At 31.1% G+C, this 25187-nt stretch overlaps 4 protein-coding genes and 1 pseudogene across 6 annotated transcripts; 2 read left to right on the top strand and 3 right to left on the bottom strand.

Annotated features, from left to right (window-relative positions):
• Nucleotides 1-438: 438 nt before the first annotated feature.
• LOC125077618 (alkylated DNA repair protein alkB homolog 8) lies at nt 439-3890 on the bottom strand. 2 transcript variants are annotated; one of them, XM_047689594.1, is made up of 8 exons: nt 3661-3890; nt 3337-3568; nt 2921-3235; nt 2354-2513; nt 2013-2265; nt 1559-1714; nt 1297-1461; nt 439-860 (listed from the first exon to the last, which is right to left on the bottom strand). In XM_047689594.1, the coding sequence occupies exons 1-8, from the start codon at nt 3754-3756 to the stop codon at nt 465-467; spliced, it is 1773 nt and encodes a 590-aa protein (XP_047545550.1). In that variant the 5' UTR covers nt 3757-3890; the 3' UTR covers nt 439-464. The 2 variants fall into 2 exon arrangements, with proteins under 2 accessions (XP_047545550.1, XP_047545551.1); XM_047689595.1 differs by having other exon boundaries at nt 3672-3801.
• Nucleotides 3891-4145: 255 nt separating this feature from the next.
• Nucleotides 4146-5994, top strand: LOC125077619 (phosphatidylinositol N-acetylglucosaminyltransferase subunit A). Its single transcript, XM_047689596.1, has 2 exons — nt 4146-4374; nt 4448-5994. The coding sequence occupies exons 1-2, from the start codon at nt 4360-4362 to the stop codon at nt 5744-5746; spliced, it is 1314 nt and encodes a 437-aa protein (XP_047545552.1). The 5' UTR covers nt 4146-4359; the 3' UTR covers nt 5747-5994.
• Nucleotides 5995-6135: 141 nt separating this feature from the next.
• Nucleotides 6136-9076, bottom strand: LOC125077620 (clathrin light chain). 2 transcript variants are annotated; one of them, XM_047689598.1, is made up of 6 exons: nt 8825-9076; nt 8428-8607; nt 8085-8196; nt 7424-7435; nt 6763-6951; nt 6136-6456 (listed from the first exon to the last, which is right to left on the bottom strand). In XM_047689598.1, the coding sequence occupies exons 1-6, from the start codon at nt 8988-8990 to the stop codon at nt 6450-6452; spliced, it is 666 nt and encodes a 221-aa protein (XP_047545554.1). In that variant the 5' UTR covers nt 8991-9076; the 3' UTR covers nt 6136-6449. The 2 variants fall into 2 exon arrangements, with proteins under 2 accessions (XP_047545554.1, XP_047545555.1); XM_047689599.1 differs by lacking the exon at nt 7424-7435 and having other exon boundaries at nt 8825-9075.
• A 98-nt stretch (nt 9077-9174) lies between these two features.
• LOC125077781 (growth arrest and DNA damage-inducible proteins-interacting protein 1) lies at nt 9175-10472 on the top strand. The gene is made up of 3 exons (XM_047689836.1): nt 9175-9583; nt 9775-10010; nt 10213-10472. The coding sequence occupies exons 1-3, from the start codon at nt 9280-9282 to the stop codon at nt 10411-10413; spliced, it is 741 nt and encodes a 246-aa protein (XP_047545792.1). The 5' UTR covers nt 9175-9279; the 3' UTR covers nt 10414-10472.
• Nucleotides 10473-12287: 1815 nt separating this feature from the next.
• LOC125077563 overlaps nt 12288-25187 on the bottom strand; it is a 34224-nt pseudogene continuing 21324 nt past the window's right edge.

The following is a 25187-nucleotide window of genomic DNA, read 5'->3' as shown; positions in this document are numbered from 1 at the left end:
TATCGTAAAAGTATTATTAAATGAAAATAATATTGTTGTTTAAATATATACATCCATGTTTATTTGGTATATGGTTGAAACAATACTGTTTTTATACAACTGTAGAGTAAACACTACATTTAAATGATATAATTGTTATCCCAAATATTGTTTGTATAGAATTTTTATAGGATTTTTTTGTTTTGTAGACGAATTTATTGTAATAAAAGTGTTATGTTAACTTTGTTTTATTTCTTTAGTTAAAATAAATAAATATATAACCCACTAGGTCCAAAATACAAAAATCTATAAAATTATCAGGGTCAATTAATAAAAAAATTGCTCCTGAAAAGAATGGAATAAAATTTATACGAATATTTTTTATAGCATTTCTTACTTTTAAAAGTAAAAAATGAATATAAAAAATATTCTTAAACAATTTAAACAGTTTTAAACATTTGATAAATCATTTATTAAATAAAAAATTAAACCTTTTTACATATTACACACCAGTTACCTTCCTCATAAAAACTTTTTTCAACGACTAAATCAGGTAAATCACACAATTTATCCAATTCGCCTTCTTCGAAAACGTGATAGTACCGTAGCAAGGTTGTACTGGATTCGTTTTCAATTTTTTTCTCCTTGACGTTTCTTAACTTCCACGGGACGAGAAGATCGTTGTGTTTAAACTGTGTTCGGTTTTCATGTATCGGTAGATTGAGGCCTCCGACTGTTGAATGTACGCTTGCATCAAGATTTTCTTTATCCTTACAAAGATAGTTTGACTTTGTTTGATCTTTCGCCCAAACTGTTATTAGAGCGCGACCTCCGGGACGTAGCAGATTAGTTATCGTGGATACAGCCTGCAGTCTTCTTGCCTGTTAAGAAAATAATTTTTAATTATTAAAAATATTACTAGATAACGTCTTGAGTCAGCTGGCAATCTGAAACGTTTTGACATCTCACATCACACTAGAGATTTATAAGATTAAGTGTTTTAAAGAAATGTTGCTCTTCCTTCATTAATGTCCAAATCCACCAACAGATCGGTGTCGATCGATCGGTGATCGATCTCCCCGTCACTCCCATAATCAGATAAGAAGGCACGAGCGGAAGTTCAGGCACACGTCCAACGGCTTAAGGTGCTCTCCGAGGCATGGGATGTACACACTTCCAACTTCCAGACTTCGGACAGTTACTGAGAATATGTCGACACAAAAATCCAATAACTTTTTATTGTCCCAACCTGGGGGTTTGAAGCCAGAACTTCCACAGCTGTGGTCTTATATAGAGCTTATTGTTAACTGATAGTACCTGGTTGCTGAAGTGGTGTATAACCGCGACGCAGATGACGACGTCGGCTATGCGCGCGCGCAGGCCGGCGCCGAGCAGGTCGAGGCGCACGCAGTCCGCGCCCGCCACGCCGCGCGACTGGCGCCGGCACTCGTCCAGCAGCCCACTGCTGCGCTCGCCCGCTATCTGGACAACGCACGGAATACATGATGTCAGGCCCCTAAGTGTCGATTAAAAACCCCTAAACTTTTTGTTGTACCCTACCTGTCGAAAGGAAACTTACTTGCAAAATATCATTACGCTTGAGTACATTTTTGCCATTTCCAGCTCCTAGATCCAGGACAATGGAGCCAGGTGGTGTATTTTTGAGAAATTCCACCACTTTTGGCCAAGGCTTGTGTCGTGTCGAACTGAAATGACCAGCTATTTGTTCATATACCTGTTGATGTAAGATTTTACATTTACTACATAATAATAATAATATAATTAGGTTATAGAATAGCCATGTCAACCTGTTGGTAAGCCAACAAGACAAATAGCCAAACTTGGCCAAAAACAGTGAAGTAATAGACTGTAAATATCAAACAGCTGGATTTCTACTTTTTGAGGAGAGGAAAAGAAACTTGATCTGAATAATATTAATTCAAGATCATGAAAGTTAACAGGTTAAAAACGATTTTCTCTATAAGAAATGTTTAGCAAATTAAATGTGATGCAGTTCAATCACTAGATAATACCTGGTGCACATGAAGTTCTTCTAACTTTGAAGCTACTTCATCTTCAATAATATCTGACTTATTATTATCACAGAGCATTTTGTATCCACATTCACATTTACCCTGTCTAGTTTTACGACAAGTTAAGGATATCCTCATTTGTCTCATTACTGTGTCATTTGTTAGAACTCTGACTTGTTCTGATGCAATTGAATTACGAATTTCAATAACGGGGTCCCATGTTCTTGGTTGAATACCGTGTTGCCAGTCATATCTGCTTTCAATTAAAATAAATGTGTATTATAGCTTATTAACTACATCAGAAATAAAGATATTATAGTTTATAGACTAAATTACCTCACCTTGCCTCCCCTTGCATCACTAATAGTGATCTAGCTGGGACTACAAGTGGAAAATATTTGCCAGTATGATGCTTCCAATCCATGACCACAGAAGAACCCAAAGATAATGACAGTATTGTATCATCAAATGGACTATGTCTGTCAACATGGGACGGTATCCCTGAAATATGAAAAATAATTTGAATAAGAATAGCATTCTTTTCATTGCTGTTCAAGGAGACATTACAATTTATAGCACTAACAGTCCAAAAATTATGTGAATTGTGAGTTTATTGTATCAGGAAACACAAATTTAAAAATGTATTACTACTATTATTTATCATAATATATTTTTAATTATAAACATCTCTCTCTACCATGTTTTTTTATTAAACAAGAAACTATAATTTATATTGTTTTTTTTTTATTACTATACTGCCAGTATTATAGTGCTTTAAAACATTATAACTATAACTTCTTGTAATTGATAGATAAAAATTGATGATAATTCTAAACTAATGAACTAAAATCAAATACAAACTACTAGCCAAAAGTACTAGCTATTTAAGATGAAACCAAAGCTATTACCTTGCCCAGGACTATACTTATTGACTGTCAGTTGATCAGGTATTCTAAATTCAATTCCATAACTGCTTAGCCTTTCCCATAGAATGTTACATTCCTCTGGTATATTCTCAGACAAAGGTGAACTCAAGTCAACATCATTACTTCCATATCTAAATTCATAGCCAAAATGTTTTACTTGTCTATTCTTCAGATTTGACTCATCAATCCAGTCAAAGAGTTGCAAAAATGCTCTCTCCTCTGTTTCTGATATGAAATCTGTTAACAAATGTAATCCCTCGGGATTGTTTGACGTACATACAACTTCAGAGTTTGGCACTGAAAATATGTATATATTTAAAAGGTATAGTTTAAGGTAAAATTTTAAATTAAATTACAGTTGTGTAAGTACACTTATTTTAACCTATATTAATACGCACCATTCTTAACATAATTCATATAAATTGGTACATTGCCTGCTCTTTCTTTTCCATTGTAGGCATCATAGAAAAGTTTCGCATTTTCTGAACTATGGAAAACTATGAAACAATGCGATTCTCCTTTTTCCGCTATAAAGTTCTTCAGTTTTACACTTGGTAGTATATTTAACATCTTAACAACATCTTGTTTTTCAAAGCCAGTTGCTTGGCCCACATTACATAAAACTATATTCTAAAAGAAATATTAGAAAATATTTAATGTTCATTCTGCTAATTACTAAAAAGGTGAATAAAAATATGGTTGCTCAAAAAAAAAAAACTAACTGGTTCAGAACCTTCGGAACATATTATTCCTTTAGAAATTTTTAGGCGTGCAGCAAATCTTTTTCTTTTCCTTTCAGTTTTTTTTGCTTCGTCCATATTTTTTTATAATATACTATTTTTATTTAGTAAATAGTGTCCTCATGTGCCATGAAAGATGAAACTAAACTAGCTCTTATCTGCCACTTGCCAGTGATTACTTGATTAGTGAGTTGTGACTTGTGACTTGTGAGTGAGAGTGACAGACTGACAGTGACAGTTTTAATCTAGATTAGCTCTATAGGTATAGACTATAGATAATATATAATAACGAAAAAAATCGTCACATCGGGCTGAAGTTTGTACGATTCACATATATAATCTATTCTAATTCCATTTTAACTAATCAACTTTAATGTAGGTATATACAATTGTTTTTCAGTTAAATAGATTATCCAGGAGTTAAGGAATAATATTCTGATCTATCACATAGATAATATAATATATAAACTGAACATATGTATGTAATACTAATCATTGTTTATTAATCATTTATTATTGGTTTGTCAACTCAGTTGTCACTACACTAGTGTCATAAAAGTTATCAACCAGCGCTAAGTTGAATGAGATAAATGGTGTAAAATATGGATGAAATCTTAATTGTTAAGTGACTGGTTACTTAACAATTGAAGTTTACTTGAAGGATTATGATGCTTACTTACAATGAATATTCAGACGGTATGTTTTTGCAAAACACTAAATACCTTCTTATTATACTCTATATTTATATTAATGGGATTATTTATTTTAGGAACCCACCAAAAACAAGAAAAGGCAGATAATCTGCATGGCCTCCGACTTCTTTTTCCCGAATACAGGTGGGGTAGAAGAACATATCTACAATTTGTCACAATGTTTAATCAAACGTGGCCACAAAGTCATTGTAATTACTCACAGTTACGGTGACCGTATCGGCGTTAGATATTTAACTGCGGGTCTCAAAGTTTATTATTTACCTATACGTGTATTTTACTCACAATGTGCACTTCCAACTATGATTTGTAATATAGCTGTAGTACGTTATATTCTTATAAGGGAATGTATTGAAATAGTACATGGTCACTCTGCTTTTAGTGTTTTAGCACACGAGGTATCTATTATAGGTAAGCTAATGGGTCTTAAAACTGTATTCACTGATCATAGCTTATTTGGTTTTGCTGATATGTCAGCAGTATTGACAAATAAGTATTTGCAAATGTGTTTATGTGAATGTGATCATTGCATCTGTGTCTCACACACTGGTAAAGAAAATACAGTTTTAAGGGCCAAAGTTAAAGCTCATAAAGTTTCTGTTATACCTAATGCGGTAGATGCCTATACTTTTACACCAGATCCAAGTCAAAGAGACCCAAATGTCATAACTATTGTTATCATTTCAAGATTAGTCTACAGAAAAGGTGTAGATTTAATGGCTGCTGTCATTGCTGCACTGTGTCCAAAATATCCTCAAATAAGGTTTGTGGTTGGAGGTGATGGTCCTAAAATGTGGTTACTACAAGAAGTAAGAGAGCAAAAAGGTTTTCAACATTGTGTCACATTACTAGGTAGTCTTAAGCATTCGGAAGTTAGAGATGTTTTAGTCAAAGGTGACATTTTTTTGAACACTTCATTGACTGAGGCATATTGTATGGCAATTGTGGAAGCAGCATCATGTGGATTAAAAGTTGTGTCTACAAAAGTAGGGGGTATTCCTGAGGTGTTACCTCAGAACATGATATACTTAACAGAACCTGATGTAACCAGTATTGTAGCTGGATTAGAAATGGCTATGAAAGATTTAAAGGATGGCAATATTTTATGCCCTTATGAATGTAATAAAATGGTAAGAAAAATGTATAGTTGGATGGATATTACTAGAAGAACTGAAATAGTCTATAATAGAATATTATTAAATAAAAATAAACCCTTAGGTCAACAATTAAGAACTTATCTCAGTTGTGGAGTATGGCCATTCCTCTTAGTTATAAGTTTAATGTATTTATTATTGCAATTAGTAGAAAAGGTGTATAAAAGAAAACACATTGACATAGCAAGAGATTTAGAATTTTAGAAACTATTAAATTGGATATAAAGTCGAATATTATTTTATACCAAAATTTCATTCATATAAACAATTTCTTTTTTTTTTATAATTGTTTAAATGACAGAGTCATACAAATTACAATCAATTATAATATTTATGATTAAGTTTGTATTACGTGGTCAATAATGCAGTGGCTTTAAATAGTTTAATAATTGAGATGTTTGATTTAATTTTTTTATCAAAGACTTGTTTATGATGAATAATGAGTACAACACACCGTGAGGTCACAAACAACATTTTATTTATTAGCTTGAACTCATTCTATGGGGCTTGACTGGCAAGGAAATCTATCTTATTTTTCTTTTATATATGGAGAATATATAAATCTGAAATAAGGTTGTATATAATAAAAGTAATTTTGGTTTGGAATGATATTTATTTTAATTACTATGACCAAATAAAAAAGAGGCTACCCTCAATATTAAAGCAATACTGGAGACCATTTCTAAATAAAAAATTTAAATAAATAACATATGCAGAGGGCTGTTCAATCTTTTATACATTAACTAGAACACTGTTATCACAACATGCTCTGTGAATTAATATTAAACATGTATATAAATATCAATTTATAATAAAATGTGATTTAATAACACTGAGACTGATGTTTAGACAAATATTCAGGCTAATAACAATAATTATTTTCTTAGCAAATCTTGTTTTTATTTATTCAAGCTCTGTGAACAAAAGAAATATACATTATTAATCAATAACCAAGTTTTATTATTAAACCCTATAATTAATTATATGTCTAGTAATAGCATATCCGCTATTAGACAATGTCATTTTTTGGTTAGCAGTTCATCAGTAGAATAGATGATCACAATGACACCAGGTGAATTTGAGAAAATGTGCTTCTCAAACCCTATGTGAAAGTACAAGTACAGATTTATAGTCCTAATTTATTTACATATTCTAATTTGTATCTCTTGACATAGAAATATACAATCATCACTTAAATATAATTCTTCAAAATTACTTACACTTTAGTAGTACGAGGTGGGTACTTAGGACGAACTCCCGATTGCTTGAGTTGCAGTACAATGGAGCGTAGACGCGCCACATCACGTCCTCGGCGCGGCCCAAAGTCGCATAACTCAGAAACGCGAGCCCACTCGTTACCATCTTCTGGGCCACTTTCAGAGCCTCTAGCTAGAGCTCGTTCAGCATTTCTATAAAGTGTATTTTGTTGATTAATTAGCCATTTTGATTTACAAAAAAGTAATTTATTAATTACAATGATTTATGAGGTCAAAAATATGATTTTATTTCTTTATTTTCATTACAATAATGTATTAAGTTTATATAATTATTCATAGATACATTTTAAAATAAGTTTTAAATATATTTTATGAATACCAAATATATATATATATGTATAATATAAAAATTATGAATATAAAAACAGACACAGAATTGAAAATTAAAACACAAGTCATGTTGACTTTTTGTTGAAAATAATAAAATCTCATCAGTCATTTTGTAATTACATAACAATGTAATCAACATGTATTAACATTTTTTCCCCGGTTAAAATTGATCCCTCAAATGTTTAAAAATTAAATGAAAACACCACAACATCCAACACCAATTTGGTGATACATGTTAGTACCATTTCCAGTATAACTATTCTTGTATACTCACTTAGCAGATTCCCTGCCAGCATCGAAAAGAAAATATAGTATTAGTAAGTATTTTCAGCATGCAAAGGACACTAATTACTTTGTCCATTATGTAATTATGTAACAATATAAATATATGAGACAATTTACATAATATTTGTATTGTGACATAATGAATTAATAATACTAATAATACTATTAATTTAACAGTACATATTAGAATAATAAAAAAAAACATACATATAGATAAGTTTCATGTAATTGTTTTTGTAAAATATAATTTCGAAGAAGACAACCTGTTTTATGCTGTTTAGCAAAAAACAAACATCCAGCAATGCTCTACACCTTAAGAGTTATTTAAAGGTGTTTCAAAATTTACAAACCCTGCTGACCCTATGGTCATGTCTATCAATAAATACAATATAGTTTTGTAATTGATATTCAATTCATAGTTTTTTTTGTAAAATAGAGGTAGTATTGAAAAACAATTTATTTATCAAAACTGATAATTCTAAAAAAATAACATTGTAATGTTTATAAGGCTAAATGTTAAGTATGCCTAACTTATCTTAATTTACACATTTTATGTGCCTTATTGCTGCAATCATAGGAAAAACTATATTATTGCAGTATAGTTATTAATTAACAATATATTTAAGTATGATTCTAAATTCATATATTACCTATTTGCTGCCTTTGTCTTGGCTATTTGCTCTTCATGGGTCTTGTACCAGTCTTCCAATTCTTTCTTTGCTACTTTTAACATTTCCTGTTTCTTAGTCTCTTCTTCCGCATCTATAAATGTATTTAAGCTTCATTAAACTAATTCGGTTACAAGTAACATCTTATGACATTCATATTTTTTAAAATCAATATTTAATCTTATTAATAAGGAGGTATAGTTTACATTAAAAGTGAAATTTTGGTAGACTACCAACAGCAGCTATAATTCAATTATAATAGGTAGATGTAAATGCCATACATTACATAAAATAAAATTTTATTTTGACATTATTTTATTCATACCTTTCTCTTCCAATCTCTTCTTTTGTTCTTCTCTCCATAGTTTTATCTTCTCAGGCTCCTCCCGTTCTTGCCTGAAGACAGGTGTTACAGCTGGTGCAGGTGTAGTCACAGGTGCCGATGAGGTAGTAATATCATCATCAAGCAGTCCATTTGCTTCAAATACAGCTGCACTGGGGACCTCTAAAATAAATAATGTACAGAATTATATAATATTACCATTATTTTCTTTTCGGGAATGTTTAACAAATTTAAAGAATTTACGCTTAATATAAGAGCACTGGTTTTTCATACATCGGTTGAACATTTTTACTTGTCCGTAACGATTGATTATATCACATCGCCATAGTATTGATATTTTAACTTAATGTTCCATAAAATATTGGGAGCAACTATTTACCAACGAAGTCATCAAATCCATTTGATGCCGATGATACAGTAACAGGGGGCGGAGCACTTGTTTCCAATTCATCTTCAAGGCCGGCCAGTTGATTTTGTTCCCGAGCTAAGAATTCTGCCGCAGGATCCACTTCAGGTTGTACAAAAGTATCACCGAAATCATCCATTATTAAATATTTTTACGAACACCCAAGAAAAATTAAGCTGACAAACGTTGACGTCGAATTCGTCGAATAAATATACCAAAGATAATTTAATTATTGACAGTCATAGAAGAGACATTGCTATACTCGTCAATAAAATATCTTTCATATGGCAATTTCATCAAACGTCATACTTATAGGTGACAGAAGTGAGTGCTTTTTTCTATGCTCTATGGCTTAATGTTGGTACATTAGTTAAGTCAAAAATCAAAATAAAAATAACCTAAAAAATACTTGTTACTTAAATAATAAAATGAATATTTGTGTGAAAACTAAGTATTTAAGATCTAGTTTTGTAAGTAGCTTGTGTCGTTTATCTACAGCACCAGATTTAGAACAGAATGAACAAGTAGTTTTAATCGATGATACAGAAGATGTTCAGGCTAAAGAAGCAGAAATTGAAAAAAAAAGAAATAAGTCAGGCCTGACTCAGGCTCATTATAACATAATAAATGGCAGACGGCCATATGAGGAACCTAAATGTATAGCTCATTTAACAGTGAAGTATAGTAGAAAAATGTATGGTAAATACGGTATAGCAAGTGGAGTTAATCCAAGTAAGTCTAAAAAATATTTATAGTATTCAGACTTAGAATAAAATGAAAAAACCTTTTGGTATAAATATTTGCTTTAAAGAAATTACATATATTATTCATAACAATTTCCTATGTTAAAGCAATAAAACAATATTTTATTTTAGTTCTCCTTATGATTATAATATTTCATACATAAAAATAATCTTTGGCAGGTCTTTGTTGGCCCACCAGAGAAGAATTAAAAGAAAAAAAAGAATTTGAATCAGTTGCATATCCCTACACAATTAAAGAAGTGATGGATTCAGTGGAGATAAAGAGACAGGAACAAAAGCTCAAAACTGAACAGAGAGAAATGGAGTTAGCTTCAAAGTTTGCCAAGTTGGATCAATGGAAGAAGGAGTTAAATGATAAGATTAACAAGAAAGCCAATGAAGTAAAAGCTGCTAAGGTAATTAAAATTTACTTTAGTGTATATAGTTATGGCACATCTTCAGGCTCAATACTCAATAGCAAAATTTATGAATAAAATTATATTATAGCATGAATTAATCAACATATATTTACATTATTCATGTGTTAGAACTCAATAATGTATATACAAAATAACTAAATAATATTTACTTATATCATTTTTAATGTTAAATTCACAGCAAAAGAAGGAACGTCTTGTAGAAGAAGTGAGAAGGCACTTTGGTTTCACACTTGATCCTAGAGATGAACGATTCCAAGAAATGCTGGCTAAGAGGGAGAAAGAGCAAAAGAAACTTGAAAAGCAGGCTAGAATGGAAGCTAAGGAGAAGATAATGATTGCTAAACTGCAACAAAAGAATGTTGAAATCAGTGAGAAATGAGTACTAGTTAAGAACCTGTGTAAATTTGTGTAGAAATAAATTAATTTGTTAATCTGAAACATTACTTTTAATTTAATTTTAATACTCTTTTTAAAAATATAATTCATATGAGATTATGAGATGCAATCTTTTAGATCTGTCTCTGATCTTGTCGACCTGGTAGAGTTAGTGTCACCAAATGGGAATCTTTGTTCACTCAATGTTGTTATTGGATTTTTGCAAGTGATTTGTTCTGGCAATCTAACAGATGCATATACAAACAATAACATACATTGCTACTTAAATATAATCCACTAAAACAATATCCTTCTATTTGTGACTTCTAAAAACTATCAGTTTAAGTATAACACCTCGCCTTATTGCCTCCATTGGTGACAGGAGGGCTGGTTCGTTTTTTGCCCAGAGGATCGGAATTGCGATTCAACAGGGAAATGCTGCTAGCATTCTTTCCACCATTCCATGCAGTCAAGATTTATACAGTAACTATTATTAATTCATATTTTTATATGTATGTTTAAGGACTTAATGTTAATAATTCTTATACAAATAAATAAATCGGTCTTAATATAATTTGACAAAGTACCATGCTAATCTTATAGCCGCTAGCAGAGTTTTCCAATTATGCTGACAGTTATAATAAAAAATTGCTTTAATTATTTTTACCAATATAGTAATTATTGTTTGATGCATTGCATAATAAACCTAGTAGTTGTAGTTTATTGGGCTCTGGGTTTCCAATTTTTATCCATAATTTCACTCTATTAGGGTGTCTAATGTCTTTATTGGTAATATCCTGAATTATTATCAATAAATGAGTACTCAATTGTACAGTATGTCCTTTTAAGATACCCGTGCACCTGGCAATGACAATTTTTCATCATCATAAAGTTAATGCCGGCTTAGTAAATATATCAGAAAAAGATGCATTGGAATAATTACCTTAAAATTATACTAAAATCAAAATCAAAGTATACTTTATTGAAGTAGGCTTTAACGAGCACTTTTGAATCGTCATTTAACAAACTATATTAAGTGAAGCTTCCACCGGATCGGAATGCAGATTCTACCCAGTAGAACCGCTTGCCACAAGAAGGATTTATTAACTTTGCGGAATCGGAACCTTGGCGTTATATGCTTAGCCTTACTTCTCATGCACATACAATGATTATCACTGATTCTATCAAAGTGATCAATGTGTAAATATGTTGTGACGTAACAGTGAGTATTCCTACTTTGTTAAAAACATCCCGAATAGAGTCACCAGCTCCAGGATTATAAATAGACCAGACTGCTCTCTTTTGTAAAATAAAAATAGATTAAATAATTGCAGCGTAACCCAAAAGTAATATGCCATATGACACAATACTGTAAAAATAACCAAAATATACTAGACGAGCTGTATCAATATCAGTTGTCGAACTTTTCTAACCGCGTATGCTGCGGAGGACTTTACTGAAGTTTGGAATTCAAAAACACTGCAGTATCGACTACATCGAGACGGCCACCGTTTAAAGGTGTATTATAATTATGTTTTCTAAAATTGGATAGGGTAAAATCTACACATTTTGTTTTTTGAGCATTTAAAACTAAATTATTTACTGTGAACCAATCGTGTATTTGTGATAATGCACCGTTCACATCGTCTTAGTCAATTTTTGTCCTGTCGATCTTAAAAATCCGTAAAGTATCGTTAGCAAACAATGCTATATCTCAAATACCTTTAACATAGAATGGAAGATCATTTATATTTATTAGAAATAGAAAGAGACCCAAAATTGATCCTTGTGGAACACCCAATTTTAACGAAGTTCCAGAAGACTTGTTGGACTTGTTGATTTATATCTTAATAAATCTAAATCATAATAAAACTCAAGTAAAGAAAGAACAAATATTTAATAAATAAAGTCGTACAAAAGCTTTACGATTCCTCATCTGATGAGGAGTAGAGTGCGTCGCGCGGATTAAGAGCGCGCACACTCTCGCGGCGGTGAGGCGACCGCGGCGTATATACGAGAGTGTCGGACGAGTCGCTCACCACACTGCTGCAAGGACTGCTGCGGTCTACCGAGTTCTGTAGAATGAATATGTATTTTTCCTATTCAAAGGTATATTTGTCTTTGAATTGCTAATAATATTCATTAAAAAATGATATAGTTACAACTTTATTATTCATTAAACACTTACTTTCTTTGTTTCCCGTTGCCCTGAAATAACTTCTTCAATAATCCGAGCTTCATCGCCGTGGGCGTTCTTTGAGTCGCCCATTATTCTCTCAATCATGTCGGATGCCTGATGATATTAAATTAGTCGAGTTAGTACGATGTATAATATTGTAGTCGTAAATGTTTATAGATTTTTTTAAAACAATATTTTTGCCTTATTTTAGTTATTTATATTTATTAAAAGGGATATCCCTTTTTCACCCACTTAGCGTTAAGATTATGAATCATCAACTCGCAAAAATCATAATGAGGAGAAGATGTTGCTCAGCAGTTTTTTACACTATGCACGGGCGTTTACTGAATAAAAAGGGTAGGTTAAATAAAATAGTCCAAGGAAACCGCGACTTTCATATTTGTTGCCAGCCCATATTTTGTTCTTTATTAAAAAGTAGATATCGAACTCGTTTCAGACGATCTTACGAAAAGTATTATTTAGACTCATAATTGAACTTATTCGTGTAAAGTCACTACATACAACGTAATGTCAGTACGGTGTAATTAAATTTTAAATCATATTTCAAATACTCTTTCTTTCTTTTCAAACGCACCTTATCAAAAACTGAAAAAATATGCTCTATAATAAATAATATTGTCACCTGCAATATTTTCGGAAGAATAACCTGTAAAATCATATTTCATATACATAAGTCACATACCAAATCATCTTTTCCATCATACTGCATGACACCCAACAAATGAGCAGATTTTGTCATTTTTTTCGTCTTGGTCGTATCTTTTAACTTCAAGTGGGCACTTTGAGCTTTCTTTGGTACAATCTTGATGCGCAGCTCACTTGGATCCTCTTCTACCTCGTTTACATCAACTGGATTTTCCAGCTCCTTTCGTTCATCCTCCGTATTGTTTTCTTCTGATTTTTGAATCAAGCATTGCCTATTTAGTGGAACACAGATCTAAACATTTCTGCATTATTAAATTATAAAAAAAAATATATCGACATTAAAATCATATTAAATTGAGACAAACAAGTCTACTTCTATATATTATGCCGTGTTATGTACCTATTGTTTCTAAAAATTTATGGAAATAACATCGACAAATTTACTTAACTTAACTTAACTTAAGAAAACATAATTAATCGTACCCATTGCACTGATTGTTTTTGATAAACGCATAGATGTCTTTGAATGCTTGCTGTATGTAGGACAAAGTATGTTGGTCAATTGGTACTGAACTTGTCGATCCAGAACTGCTTGATAGATCTCCCGAACGTGAACTTGCTTGGAAAGATTGTTCTGAACCTGGAAACAAGATATTTTATTATTAAGTAACGATATACTCTTATTTATTTCAATGTATTATTATATAGGTTATTACTCATTTCATCATGATTTTAATTTAACTTCTAACCAAATATAATTTTACTAATTTAAATTTTTAACTGAATTAGGTAATTTAAATATAAATTTACGTAAATCTGTATTAAAAAGAAAATATCCGAAATATTTTGCGAGAATATAATATAAACTTTCATACCAGATGATGTAGCATTATTCTGCCATAGCTGTATTTGCTGTTGTTTGAGCTGCCGCATCTGCTGAACGAGCCGTTCGTTGAGCTCTTCTAACTGTCTTCGATGTGATGTCTCTTCTTGGAGTTGTTCCTCCAAAAGTTCGGCGTAATCCCTTTAATAAACAAAATTTTACAAATAATAATTCTGATATGCATCTTTAAAGTTGTATAGGATTATTGGGAAATCTTATTTATTATACAATCATTGATTGGTGAGTATCTCAGTAAAATTCAACTCGCTCGAAAATGAATTACGATACGTGGAAAAGTGTACTTGTCACTGATAAATCCTGCTCTTTTTCTAACAATAAATGACGGTTAATTTGGAAGTGGCGTATAGATAAGGGTATGTCATGATTTCGGAAGGTATTTGAACGGGGGGAACGAGTCTGTTATCTATTCAAACCACAAGAAGAATAAATCAAAATTAACAAATTTGACATTGAAATGACAATTGAGGGTGTTTTGAGTCGGCGAAGTTGTTATCGGAACTTTAAAAGTAAAATTACAATTGTTTAAAGTAATTAATTAGTATATAGTGTTACGTTAAAAAATATTTTTATAATTTTAACTTTTTTTTAAATTATATAAAACGTCACAAAATTGTCAATTCGCTAAAATCCGTGCCGTTAACCCATTTCCCATATATCGGTATTGCTAGCACAATACATCATTTTGGCATTTTTTGTGAATTTAAATAATAAAATAAATTATATTTATTTTCTCAGTGCAGTGAAATAATTATTGAAATTAGATTTTATTATCTAATTCGTTTGTTGTATTTGTTTGGAAGTCATTTCGCTTCGTTTCAGATTAATTTATTAGCTGTCATCCAATTTAAAGGTTAGTATTTGTATGGAAATGCCTTATAATTGGCTTTTATTAAATTAAATAATTATTCCATAATTATTTCTTTGATTTAAATATGGATATAATTCCTATTTGATTTAGGGTATTTTTGGTAGTGATTCTGGCCACACTCCAGCACCTTTCAAAGTTTCAAGAACTTTCGATTTCGTTATTTTTACATTTTTACATCTTCGGTTTAACACCGAATTCAAATTCGATATACTGAATATATCGGAGTTTAACGGATCGGAGTTTCTTAATTTTTGATTGATTATTACTTCAGTGCTTTAACGGCATATATATATATATATAAGTTTGATAAAAACTTTATACCACATATATCTACCGACCTTAAAAAATTGTTAAGTATTTAATTCTTGTTTTTGCTTAAACGCGTTGGTTTGCAATTTAGAAAGTCGTAGTCATGTTTAATTTGTGATTTACAGTGATTTTTGATCCATTGGAATAATTCTTCGGAGTTGAAATCGTCATTCAAATAAGCAGGACTTTGAACCTCCAAAAGGTAAATTTCTGCTTAGATCCCTCGTTAAAGGTATTTATCTCTTGGTTATTTACTTTATTATTGAACCTGTATATTTCGTATTGCAGGAGGTTTTTTTTTACCCACCACATGGATTTGCAATATTAAGTGTGGACGGCTGCAGTTTCCTCGTTGAGTGTGTCCAGAGAGCTGCTGGTGCAATTCCAAGGATGGCATGCCTGTTCCCTTAGTTATAAACAATATTCACGTGTAGCTGGAAATCTGGTGATGTACCCACTTTCGTTTTTTATATAAACTTATACACCGGCCCGGCGAACAGTGTACTTAATAATTAGATATACAATATTTGAATCGTCAGTGGCGCCTAAATTTTGATATTTAATAACGCATTGAATTTTCAAACATTCCTTTTATCCCAAGTGACCCACGCTGAGTCTAGCTGGCATATTTTTTAATTATCTATAGTAAAAAACTGTAATTAAATTAAGTAACTTATTGTAACTGTTGATTTATAAATTTTGGTTTCTACAATTAAATAGTTATAGAACAAAACTGTTTTCTTAATATCCATACCCTCGTAAAAAGGTAACAATAGAAGAACTATAAAAAAGGCATGGATAAAATGAAATATTTTTTATCGTTCTTTCCGTTTATCTTGTTGATCTGTTTCCTATACATATGATATATAATAGGTGGTCCTCCATTGCACTACCGTACATAACGATCATATGGTGAGCAGTACCTTTGCCTCATACAATAGTACAATAAGTAAAGTAGTACGGTTGCATTGCCAGTAAGAGGAAGAAGGAATTTACATACTCACTTTTCTTTTTGAACGCCGTTTGACTTAGCGATATATTTACTGGGTGCATTTCTAACATTTGATGCTACTCGCTCCTTAACAATGCCGTTCCTGTTAAAATTATTTAATTAATAAATTGATCATCGAATCCTTCAAATTCAAACACAGACACTTTTCACCTTTAATATATTTATCATTACTTACTTAGAAGGCACAGATTTTATTGATCGGCCATCAGTTGAGTATCCGCTTCCCAACCAAGTATACTGTAAGAGGCATAAGTTTTAATGATGACAAGAATAGTAAACAAAATAGTAGACTTAAAATAAATATGTATATAAATAATATATTAATACACTTTATCAAGAGCGTCTACTTTCTAGACATAATAGCCGTATTTTTTGTGAATGGTAAAAAAGCAGACGTGATGATTGATCATCGTTATAGTATAGCACGCATAGTGAGCGACATTTAAGGTATCATATTCATAAACGTCCGACCATGATCATGATATATTCTGTCCTGTTTCTAAAACTCAACTATGTAGAAGATGTGACCCGTGAATAAATCGTTTTAAAAAGTTATGTTACCTGCCCAACGACGCCCTTTTCGTTTTGTCTCAAAGCCGAACGTATCTTCGACAATAATTCATTAGATAAGGACGTGTTGTGTCTCAGATCCAGCACCACGAGAGTTGTGTTAGAATGCATCACTTGTAAAATAGTAGACGCACATTCCTCAGATAATCCACAATTTTGAACGTCAAGTGCTGATAAAGAGTTTTTGATGTTTTAAAGGATGCTTGTTTATTTCAGACGGTTTTTTTAACTAGACACATTTGGGCATGGCTTATGTGATGAATTTTTGCAATTATATTTCAACCAATGTTATGTCTTTTTCCTCAAATTACCTAAATTATTAGAGCATGTAATACAATCAAGCCAAAAGATCGCTTACATCTCAGCGTTGGAATTGAAAACGTATAGCTAGCGTAGCTTCGGTGTCTTGTAGTTAAAGATGTTTTTATTTACCTTTTATCCACAAATCGTCTGCTAATTCACTAAGTATTTTACCCACACCAACGTCCCCAAGTTGTGGGTTGCCGCATAATGTAATTCTTCTTAATCCGGCCATAGCATCCAATTCTGGCAGACGATAACGTAGAGTGTGCACCCAATTTTCACTGTACCGGTGGATTTTTTGATACTAATAAAGGGAAAACGGGATAATATATCAATAAGATGATGCATACTGATAATGTATACATAATACTCAGTGATGAGTTATCTTCGTAGTTATGGTTTAAAAAAAAAACACGTTTAGTGTATACATTTCGATTATATACATTATATACATTTCGATTATATACAAAGTAAGTATATTAAATAACCCTACCTTAATTAAATCTGCTATGTATCCAGCACCGAGTGGAGTCAACTCACAACCACTAAGGTCCATCGTCAAAATGTTTGGTAGACATCTTACAGCTTTACATATTGCCAAACAACCAGCATCACCGATCAAACATCGCGGCAAAAATAAATGTTGAAGCGAACTATTGGCTAGCAAAGTCTGAAAGATTTAAGGCCTGTCGAATTTAGGTAAGACGTCTTATAAAGGCGAACTTTTACGTTGCGTTGTTAGTAAATGTTAGAAGCAAAATTAATACATATTTCTTGATGCTCTATAAGAAAAAAAACGGTTGTTAAAATTAAAACCCTACTACGACAGGAGAATTGAGACATTGCTGCTCCACTGTAATCCATAAGTGAATTATCTAGAGTACCAAACACGAAATGTAGGTATTATTGTATAATTACAAACTTAACTGTTGAAAAACTTAATAATAACTTTTATCCAATAACCAAGAGTAGGTTAAGTGAAATTAAGTTTAAAACTATTATAAATAAGCATAAATATATTGAAATATAGTTTAAGTATTGAATAATTTCTTATGTCGTGGTGGTTTGGACCGTGTCAAATAAGACGACGTGTTTTCATTAGATAGTTTCAAAGAGTTATATCCCAATAGATATGCAATAAAAAAATGGTAATAATATATGATGATAATTACCTCACACATGGGATTTAAATAAGGTATTTTTAGTGGCAATCCCTCTAACAATAAAGATGTCAAGAGCGTGGTATTGGACAGCAGTTGCGAGATCGCTTCCACAAGATTACTTAGCATGAATTTTGTCAAAATGACGGCTCGCTTGTTGACCGTCTTCGCAAGACGCTCACAGTCTATGTGTTCTAAGACTATGATAAGAAAAAAAACGTAATTTAATAAATTGTTTACTAGAGCATTTGACAGCATCGTTGGTCTAGTGGCAACATGACGTGGTATTAGAGCAGTTGAGCGATGAATACAAGGCAAAGAGTATACATTCACTACTAAGGCCCAATTACGAGTTGGTTTAACGTTATTTTTCAGCGTAATATTATTCAACCTTAAAATACTTGTCGAGTTGCATATAATCACTAAAATGATTTGTTTCAACAATTTAGCATTTTTTATTCTATTATTATTAACAATTTGTAAACAATGAATTAAAACTTACCTGTTTTGACTTGCTGGCGGCATTTAATAGACACTGAATGCAAACTGAGATCACAACTCAAAGCATTTAAGATGGGTGCCCAGTCAACATATTTTATTCTATCTACGCAAAAGTCTACAACCTTCGCATTACCAGAAGGAATAACGTTATTCAATGGTGTTAGATTTTGTAATTTACAACATTTTATGTAACATTGATGAAAGATGCGGCTGCTTTTAGTGTCACTTTTGCCGACCATTCTTTATAAACTAAAAAAAAGGTAAAAAACATCCACGTAATGGCTTTGTAAATTATTGAAAGCAAAGAAATAACGGAAACGGTTAAAATCAACAATATATATATTATATGTATAATGTATGAAAGCTCTAAAATTACAGTGTTCTCAAAATTGGAATGGTATTGATATTGACAATGTCATTTTAATTTTAATATTATGAAAATAATTAGAACCTTTTTGTATTGCATAGGATAGGATTTGATTGGCTTGAAATTAAAAAATATTAAGTAATACTTCCAATGCGTTCATTATTACTTATGCACCTCGAAAAATACATAAAGCTTTTGTATTGGACTAATTTTTCTCTGGCCGCCCAATTAGCACACAAGCGGAGACTGTATCGAAGACTGTATCGCTTTGTTTCTATGTTAATGTATGTGTAGGTAGTTTGTATCTTCTTTAACCTGTGTAAAAACTGTTTATTGAAGTTTGTATCTGTCTTAACTTGTGTATAAGATATTTTTATATATCTTGAACAGCAAGGTGATATAGTAGTCGTTTAGTAGTAACAATTTTGAGTTTGATCATATAAAGGTGTGATCTACAGTTTTTATACGGGTGTTGGGTACAAATCTAAGTGCCAAATATACCTAATAAAACTACGAGATCCAAAAAAAGAATAACGAAGGTATTAGCGTTATAATTAAGTTCTTAATGTTGCTTAAATCATTTAAGAATCTATAGCTTTACAAAATATATATAGAATGTTAAAATCTTCATGTTATGTTAAAATTTTATTATAAGCCTATTTTAATTATTTTTTTAAAATCACTACAATTTCACTTATTGATTATTTTCACTGTCACTGATTCTGATAATAAATAATTAAAGTAAAAGAAGTCAAGAGTTACAATCGCTTCGTAATCCTGTGCGTATTCTATAAAAGTGGCATAAGACCTTTTTCTACGCTTTTTAGATTGTTCAATCACCTAAGTTATGCCGCTATCGTACCGTTACTGAAACTCTGAAGCCCGTATATGCTGGGCCCTTTTTATAGAATAAAGAAGCGATACCGAGCTTCTGTATAAATACCATAGCACTTAATTATGCAGGTTAAGACGTTACTTATACATTTAAAGCGGCTATTGTTTTTTTGCTTCTTATACCGCTTGTGTCCTAGTTGGGCGTGTACGATTTCTATCTCATCGATTTATTATAGTGAAGCAATAGTTCTGTGTTTGCGGTCATACTATTGCTTTTCCCAGTCTTTGTTGAGTGGATGAAATGAGGAGAACAACAAAACATGTTTTAATAATTATCTACAAAATAAGGCATACGTAGATTTAGTTAATTGCTCACACTTTATTTCAAAGTATCATGTAAATTAAAAATTAAAAAATCCTTAGAGACAATATTATAATATACAGTTGGTAGCACTAGTGTACCAATCTAATCTGTCAAATCAACGTCACCTCAAAATGAAAGGATAAATAGACAACATCATGAAAAAAAAGAGAAGAAAGGGCGAAATATTATAATATCTTCTTGGTGGAAGTGCTTTGTGCTAGCCCGTCTGGGTAGCTACCACCGACTCACCAGATATTCTACCGCCAAACAGCAGTAACCAATATTGTTGTGTTCCGGTTTGAAGGGTAAGTTAGCCAGTGTAACTACAAGCACAAGGGACATAACATCTTAAAGTCTAAGGTTGGTGGCGCAGTGGCGATGTAAACAATGGTTAACATTTCTTACAGCGCCATTGTCTACGGGCGGTGGGCGGTGGTGACCAATTACTAATTACCATCAGGTGGCCCATTTGCCATAAATATCATTATGGCACCTATATCATTAAAAAAGATAAAAAATATGCACACTGTAAACTCCATGTACTTGATTTGGTCTGAGAATTTAACTTTTTTTGTATAAGAAGGAAAGAATGTTTTTTAAAATTACATGTAATAAATAAAGCAGATGTATATTTTTAAAAATTTATTAAAATATACTTGTGACTTTCTTTTACAATACAAAAACGTCAATGTGGCAACATTACATTAGATAAATTCATTTACATAGCAAATGCTAAAAATAACAAAATCGCGTATAATTAAGTAACATTCTGACTCTATAAACTTATTTTTTACTGTAGAGAAAACGTAATGATCTATTTTTATTATCCATTTAACAGATAAATGCTAAGCCACGTACGTTTCCTACACACCTTTATAAAGTAAACAACAAAATACTTAAAAATAAATATTATTTATAACGCTTAATATTTATATAACTTGGTTATAGTGATATCGGTAACAAAAATAATATTAAAACATCTACGATATTGATTGACGATTACATGTTATATGATAAAATTGAAAATACTAAAAAAAGTTTCAATAAGAATGTCAAAAAACTTCTATTTAACGTCAAAATCTAATGTTAAAAATAACAGAATATAAAATAAAATATTCATCCCGTTTGTTTCCACAGATAATTTAAAATTGATTTCATTTTATGAATAATGTCATGATGTTAACAACTTGAACATTTAGATACTTTTGTAAAGGATCTATTATTAAATAAATACGATCAAATTTATCTAGTCACTCTTAAGCATTTACATAGGTCTAAAACCTAATATAAAAGTATACAAATAAACAAGCACAAATTCATTTATTTTGTATATAAATAAAAATATTGAATATGTTCATCCTTGTCCTCAGGTACACAAGACACTTATAAATAATTGAAAACCATTTTTTTTATCGCGTTTTATTTCTATTCCTAACGCTTTATTTCTATCTCTTTCTGTCACAGCCTTTTAGAGCAATTTTCTATTCCAATTCCAATATAAATAACATGAAATTTTGAACTATATTAATATCACTAGAATAATGTTGTCTTCTTATACTCTAGTGATTAGAATCAGATAAATACGATGCAGTTAGATTTTGCTACATAATATCACACACAGGCCTTAGTTCATCATTCACACACAAACCAGTTAGATAAAATAAATATAACCTTTTATACATTCAGCTCATTCATTCATTATAAAAAATATGTACTTTAAATTTGACAGCACTATCACTCGTATTGTTAGACACGTTTATTTATGAAAGAGATAAGGTATATATACATTTTAAATACAAAAAACTTTTATACATCCCATTCATTCAAGGCTGAATGGAAAGAGACAGCGTTAGTCCGCGTAAGTCACTATATAATTCATCGGTTGGCGATCTGACTCGGGCTGATCACCGTCGCTGATGGAATCGTTCGAATACGACTGTCGTCTCGTCCATTCGCTTTCAGGATCAGAAAATATGTTGCGATCGTCTAAGTCGTCGTCAGCGCCATCCAAGTCTAATTCATCTATAAAAAGTATATAACATGAAATAAAAATATGATTGAATTTAAAACCATTCTCTAACGAAGGCGCGACTTTTCACGTTAAATCATTATCGGCGTGCATTAGTGAGTGACGCTCGTTCTTAGAAATATGTGTTAGTGTGCGTGAGACAAGAGTAAGGACAGCAAAACAATACAAATTATATTATACTGGTTAAATTTAATTTTATTGAAAAATAATTAATTTAATGTAGATAAGCGCTTTTGTGTGTGATATATATAATTGACACGAGTCACAAAATGTATTCAATTAAAAAAGTATGTAATTATAGTAGATTTATGAGAAGCAAAAGATCACACAAAAGTCATCACAATGTAACTCTACTTAAGGTAAGAGAGGAGGGGATACCTACCATCATCGGCCATCAATTCTCCTGACCAATCGTTGTCGAATTCGAGCTGTTTGTTGAGATCACGCTCGGTAGGCGACTGAACAGCATCCGTGTCAGCGTCAGTTACGTCATATATTTCCGTCATTTTCATCTGTTGAAGAAAAAGAGACATTGTTTTTTTGTTTCATAATTAATTTGATATTTAAGATATAAAAACAATGAAAAGTATTTATAACATTTAATCATTAATTCTTAGATGTTAGATTTTGATACGTCAAGCAGATAATTTTAATCCTTACAGCACCCGTGGTGTTTTATAACAATTTTGTGAGATTGTACTTATTGATTAAAAAAAAATTATTATCATTTTTATCGCGAAGAATGAACAATTAGCGTCCTATTTTATTTTTCCGTTCCAATGAGTATTTATTTATACGATAAAACTTAATTTACTAAAAACGGTAAAAAGTTTTGCTTTCATTTGTATAATTGCGTTTTATTCGTAAATGTAATTGCGCGTTGTTTACATTAGGTCACAGTTAAAATTATCTATCCCACGTAATGCGAACACATGATATGGTGATTAATGCTTTGATGTAAACAAACGTCTCTGTAATTGACAAAGAACAACTCGAAGCAAACAACTAGAAAATGAAACCATTTTTATAATATTACTCTCATCGGTAATTACCCTATTAATTTGAAAAAAATAATGGTTTCAAAATGTTATAATATTAATAATTATTAATTCGTATGTCAAAAAAAAAAACATTTAAGTATTTTGAAGTTGAAAAAAAATCGATAACCTAAATAAACGTCACTTCAAAGTTTTTATGATTTCATACATATACGAAATACTGTGTCCGGCGCCATTAAAAAAAAATTAAAAACAAACATTTGTTGATAACCCGCGCAGAATAAATTGCGTCACTAGATAAAGTGTAAAAGAAATTGTATTTGTTCCTTTCGACATTATGACGTTAAAAAGAGATGCATATAGCTTGTTTTGTTTATTTTCATATTTGCTAAAAATACGTATTGAAATGAACATAGTTTTTTTGTGTTTACGTTAAAGAATATAATTTAAATTTTTAGCAAGTTTTTATAAAATATATATAATTATTTCGCATTTCAGATAATTCGAACCAATTAAATCTTCAATGATTAAGACCTATTAATATGATTGAAAACTAAATTTGTCCTGCAAAATTGTATGAAGGTAGGACGATTAACAAAATTTCATGCCATTCTACCAATAGCCTTACAATGACCCTGCGACCTATATATTGCAGTCATCTTAGAGAGACATCTGGTTATAAATCGTATATTTTAGATAACCCATGGGTAAATGTAAATAATCTTAAATTACGTCACAGTAGGCTCGGATACGCTGGTCGGTTATTGGCTGGAGATAAAAGGTCAAAACGTGGATGAAGTGTACAAAGCGCTAGGGTTTAATTCTATTAAATTATAACGGTAATGATGCGTTATGTATTTACAAAAATAAACCGCAGCTGAATGGGAACTTGTAACCAAATCCACAGATTTATAACGGTTATCGATTCTATTTCGGAACAACTTAGACCGAACATTTCGGTTACACAGCAATTAAGTTTCAATTTGATTGAGACAAATATTCGAAAATATGACAAAATGTTAGCAGAATTGACCTTCTGTTTGTTTTCTACGTATTGCTATATCGTTTGTAAGTACTGTACTGGACGTCGGAAGATTATGTAGGTAGTGAATGTTGACAAACATTGCGTCAAACGGATTTTACTTGTACATCTTTTACACTATACATTCTTTATCGTATTAGAAAGCCACATATTAAGTATACATTAATCCGTTAATTAATGTTTAAAATTAAGTACAATAAATAAAAATTATATTTTTTGTTAATCAATCACTTCGTACAAAAAAAAGATACTATATCACAAATTAATTTTATAGATGATCTTTTAAAAGGTAATTTCTGGCTTAAGATTTCAATGATTATTTTTTCTGCTGCGCATTTAACATACTAATATACACAATACCGACATAACAAATTTATTTAAATAATTAAAATTCTTAATCAGTTATTTTTCGGACAGCTTGACACAAAAAAAAGACGTACCAATGATAAAAAATATATAGATATAAATAGATTTACTTTACTATATATAAGTTTATAGTTGTAATATGGAAACAATGCCTACTACATTATTTACGATTTCAGAAATAAGATCTTTATCTGATACGGCATCCCTATTTATTCTATAAATTTCATACAATAATTTTTCTTTAATTACTTGCAAAATAAAATGTATACAAACATTTTTTTGCGATTGCGACTCCATTTCTACTTT

The sequence above is a fragment of the Vanessa atalanta genome, chromosome 4 (assembly GCF_905147765.1).
Source record: "Vanessa atalanta chromosome 4, ilVanAtal1.2, whole genome shotgun sequence".
NCBI classification, from domain to species: Eukaryota; Metazoa; Arthropoda; class Insecta; order Lepidoptera; family Nymphalidae; genus Vanessa; species Vanessa atalanta.
The sequence above is the reverse complement of the archived record's forward strand: the minus strand, read 5'-3'. Positions and strand labels throughout refer to the sequence as shown.

Coding starts and splice junctions, on each gene's coding strand:
- LOC125077618 (XM_047689594.1), bottom strand. CDS start 3,756: ATGGACGAAGCAAAAAAAACTGAAAGGAAAAGAAAAAGATTTGCTGCA. Junction 3,569..3,660: donor GTTCCGAAGGTTCTGAACCA/GTTAGTTTTTTT, acceptor TATTTCTTTTAG/AATATAGTTTTATGTAATGT. Junction 1,715..2,012: donor AAGAACTTCATGTGCACCAG/GTATTATCTAGT, acceptor TTACATCAACAG/GTATATGAACAAATAGCTGG.
- LOC125077620 (XM_047689598.1), bottom strand. CDS start 8,990: ATGGATGATTTCGGTGATACTTTTGTACAACCTGAAGTGGATCCTGCG. Junction 8,608..8,824: donor TGGATTTGATGACTTCGTTG/GTAAATAGTTGC, acceptor TATTTATTTTAG/AGGTCCCCAGTGCAGCTGTA. Junction 8,197..8,427: donor GAAGAGATTGGAAGAGAAAG/GTATGAATAAAA, acceptor ATACATTTATAG/ATGCGGAAGAAGAGACTAAG.
- LOC125077781 (XM_047689836.1), top strand. CDS start 9,280: ATGAATATTTGTGTGAAAACTAAGTATTTAAGATCTAGTTTTGTAAGT. Junction 9,584..9,774: donor AGCAAGTGGAGTTAATCCAA/GTAAGTCTAAAA, acceptor AATCTTTGGCAG/GTCTTTGTTGGCCCACCAGA. Junction 10,011..10,212: donor ATGAAGTAAAAGCTGCTAAG/GTAATTAAAATT, acceptor TTAAATTCACAG/CAAAAGAAGGAACGTCTTGT.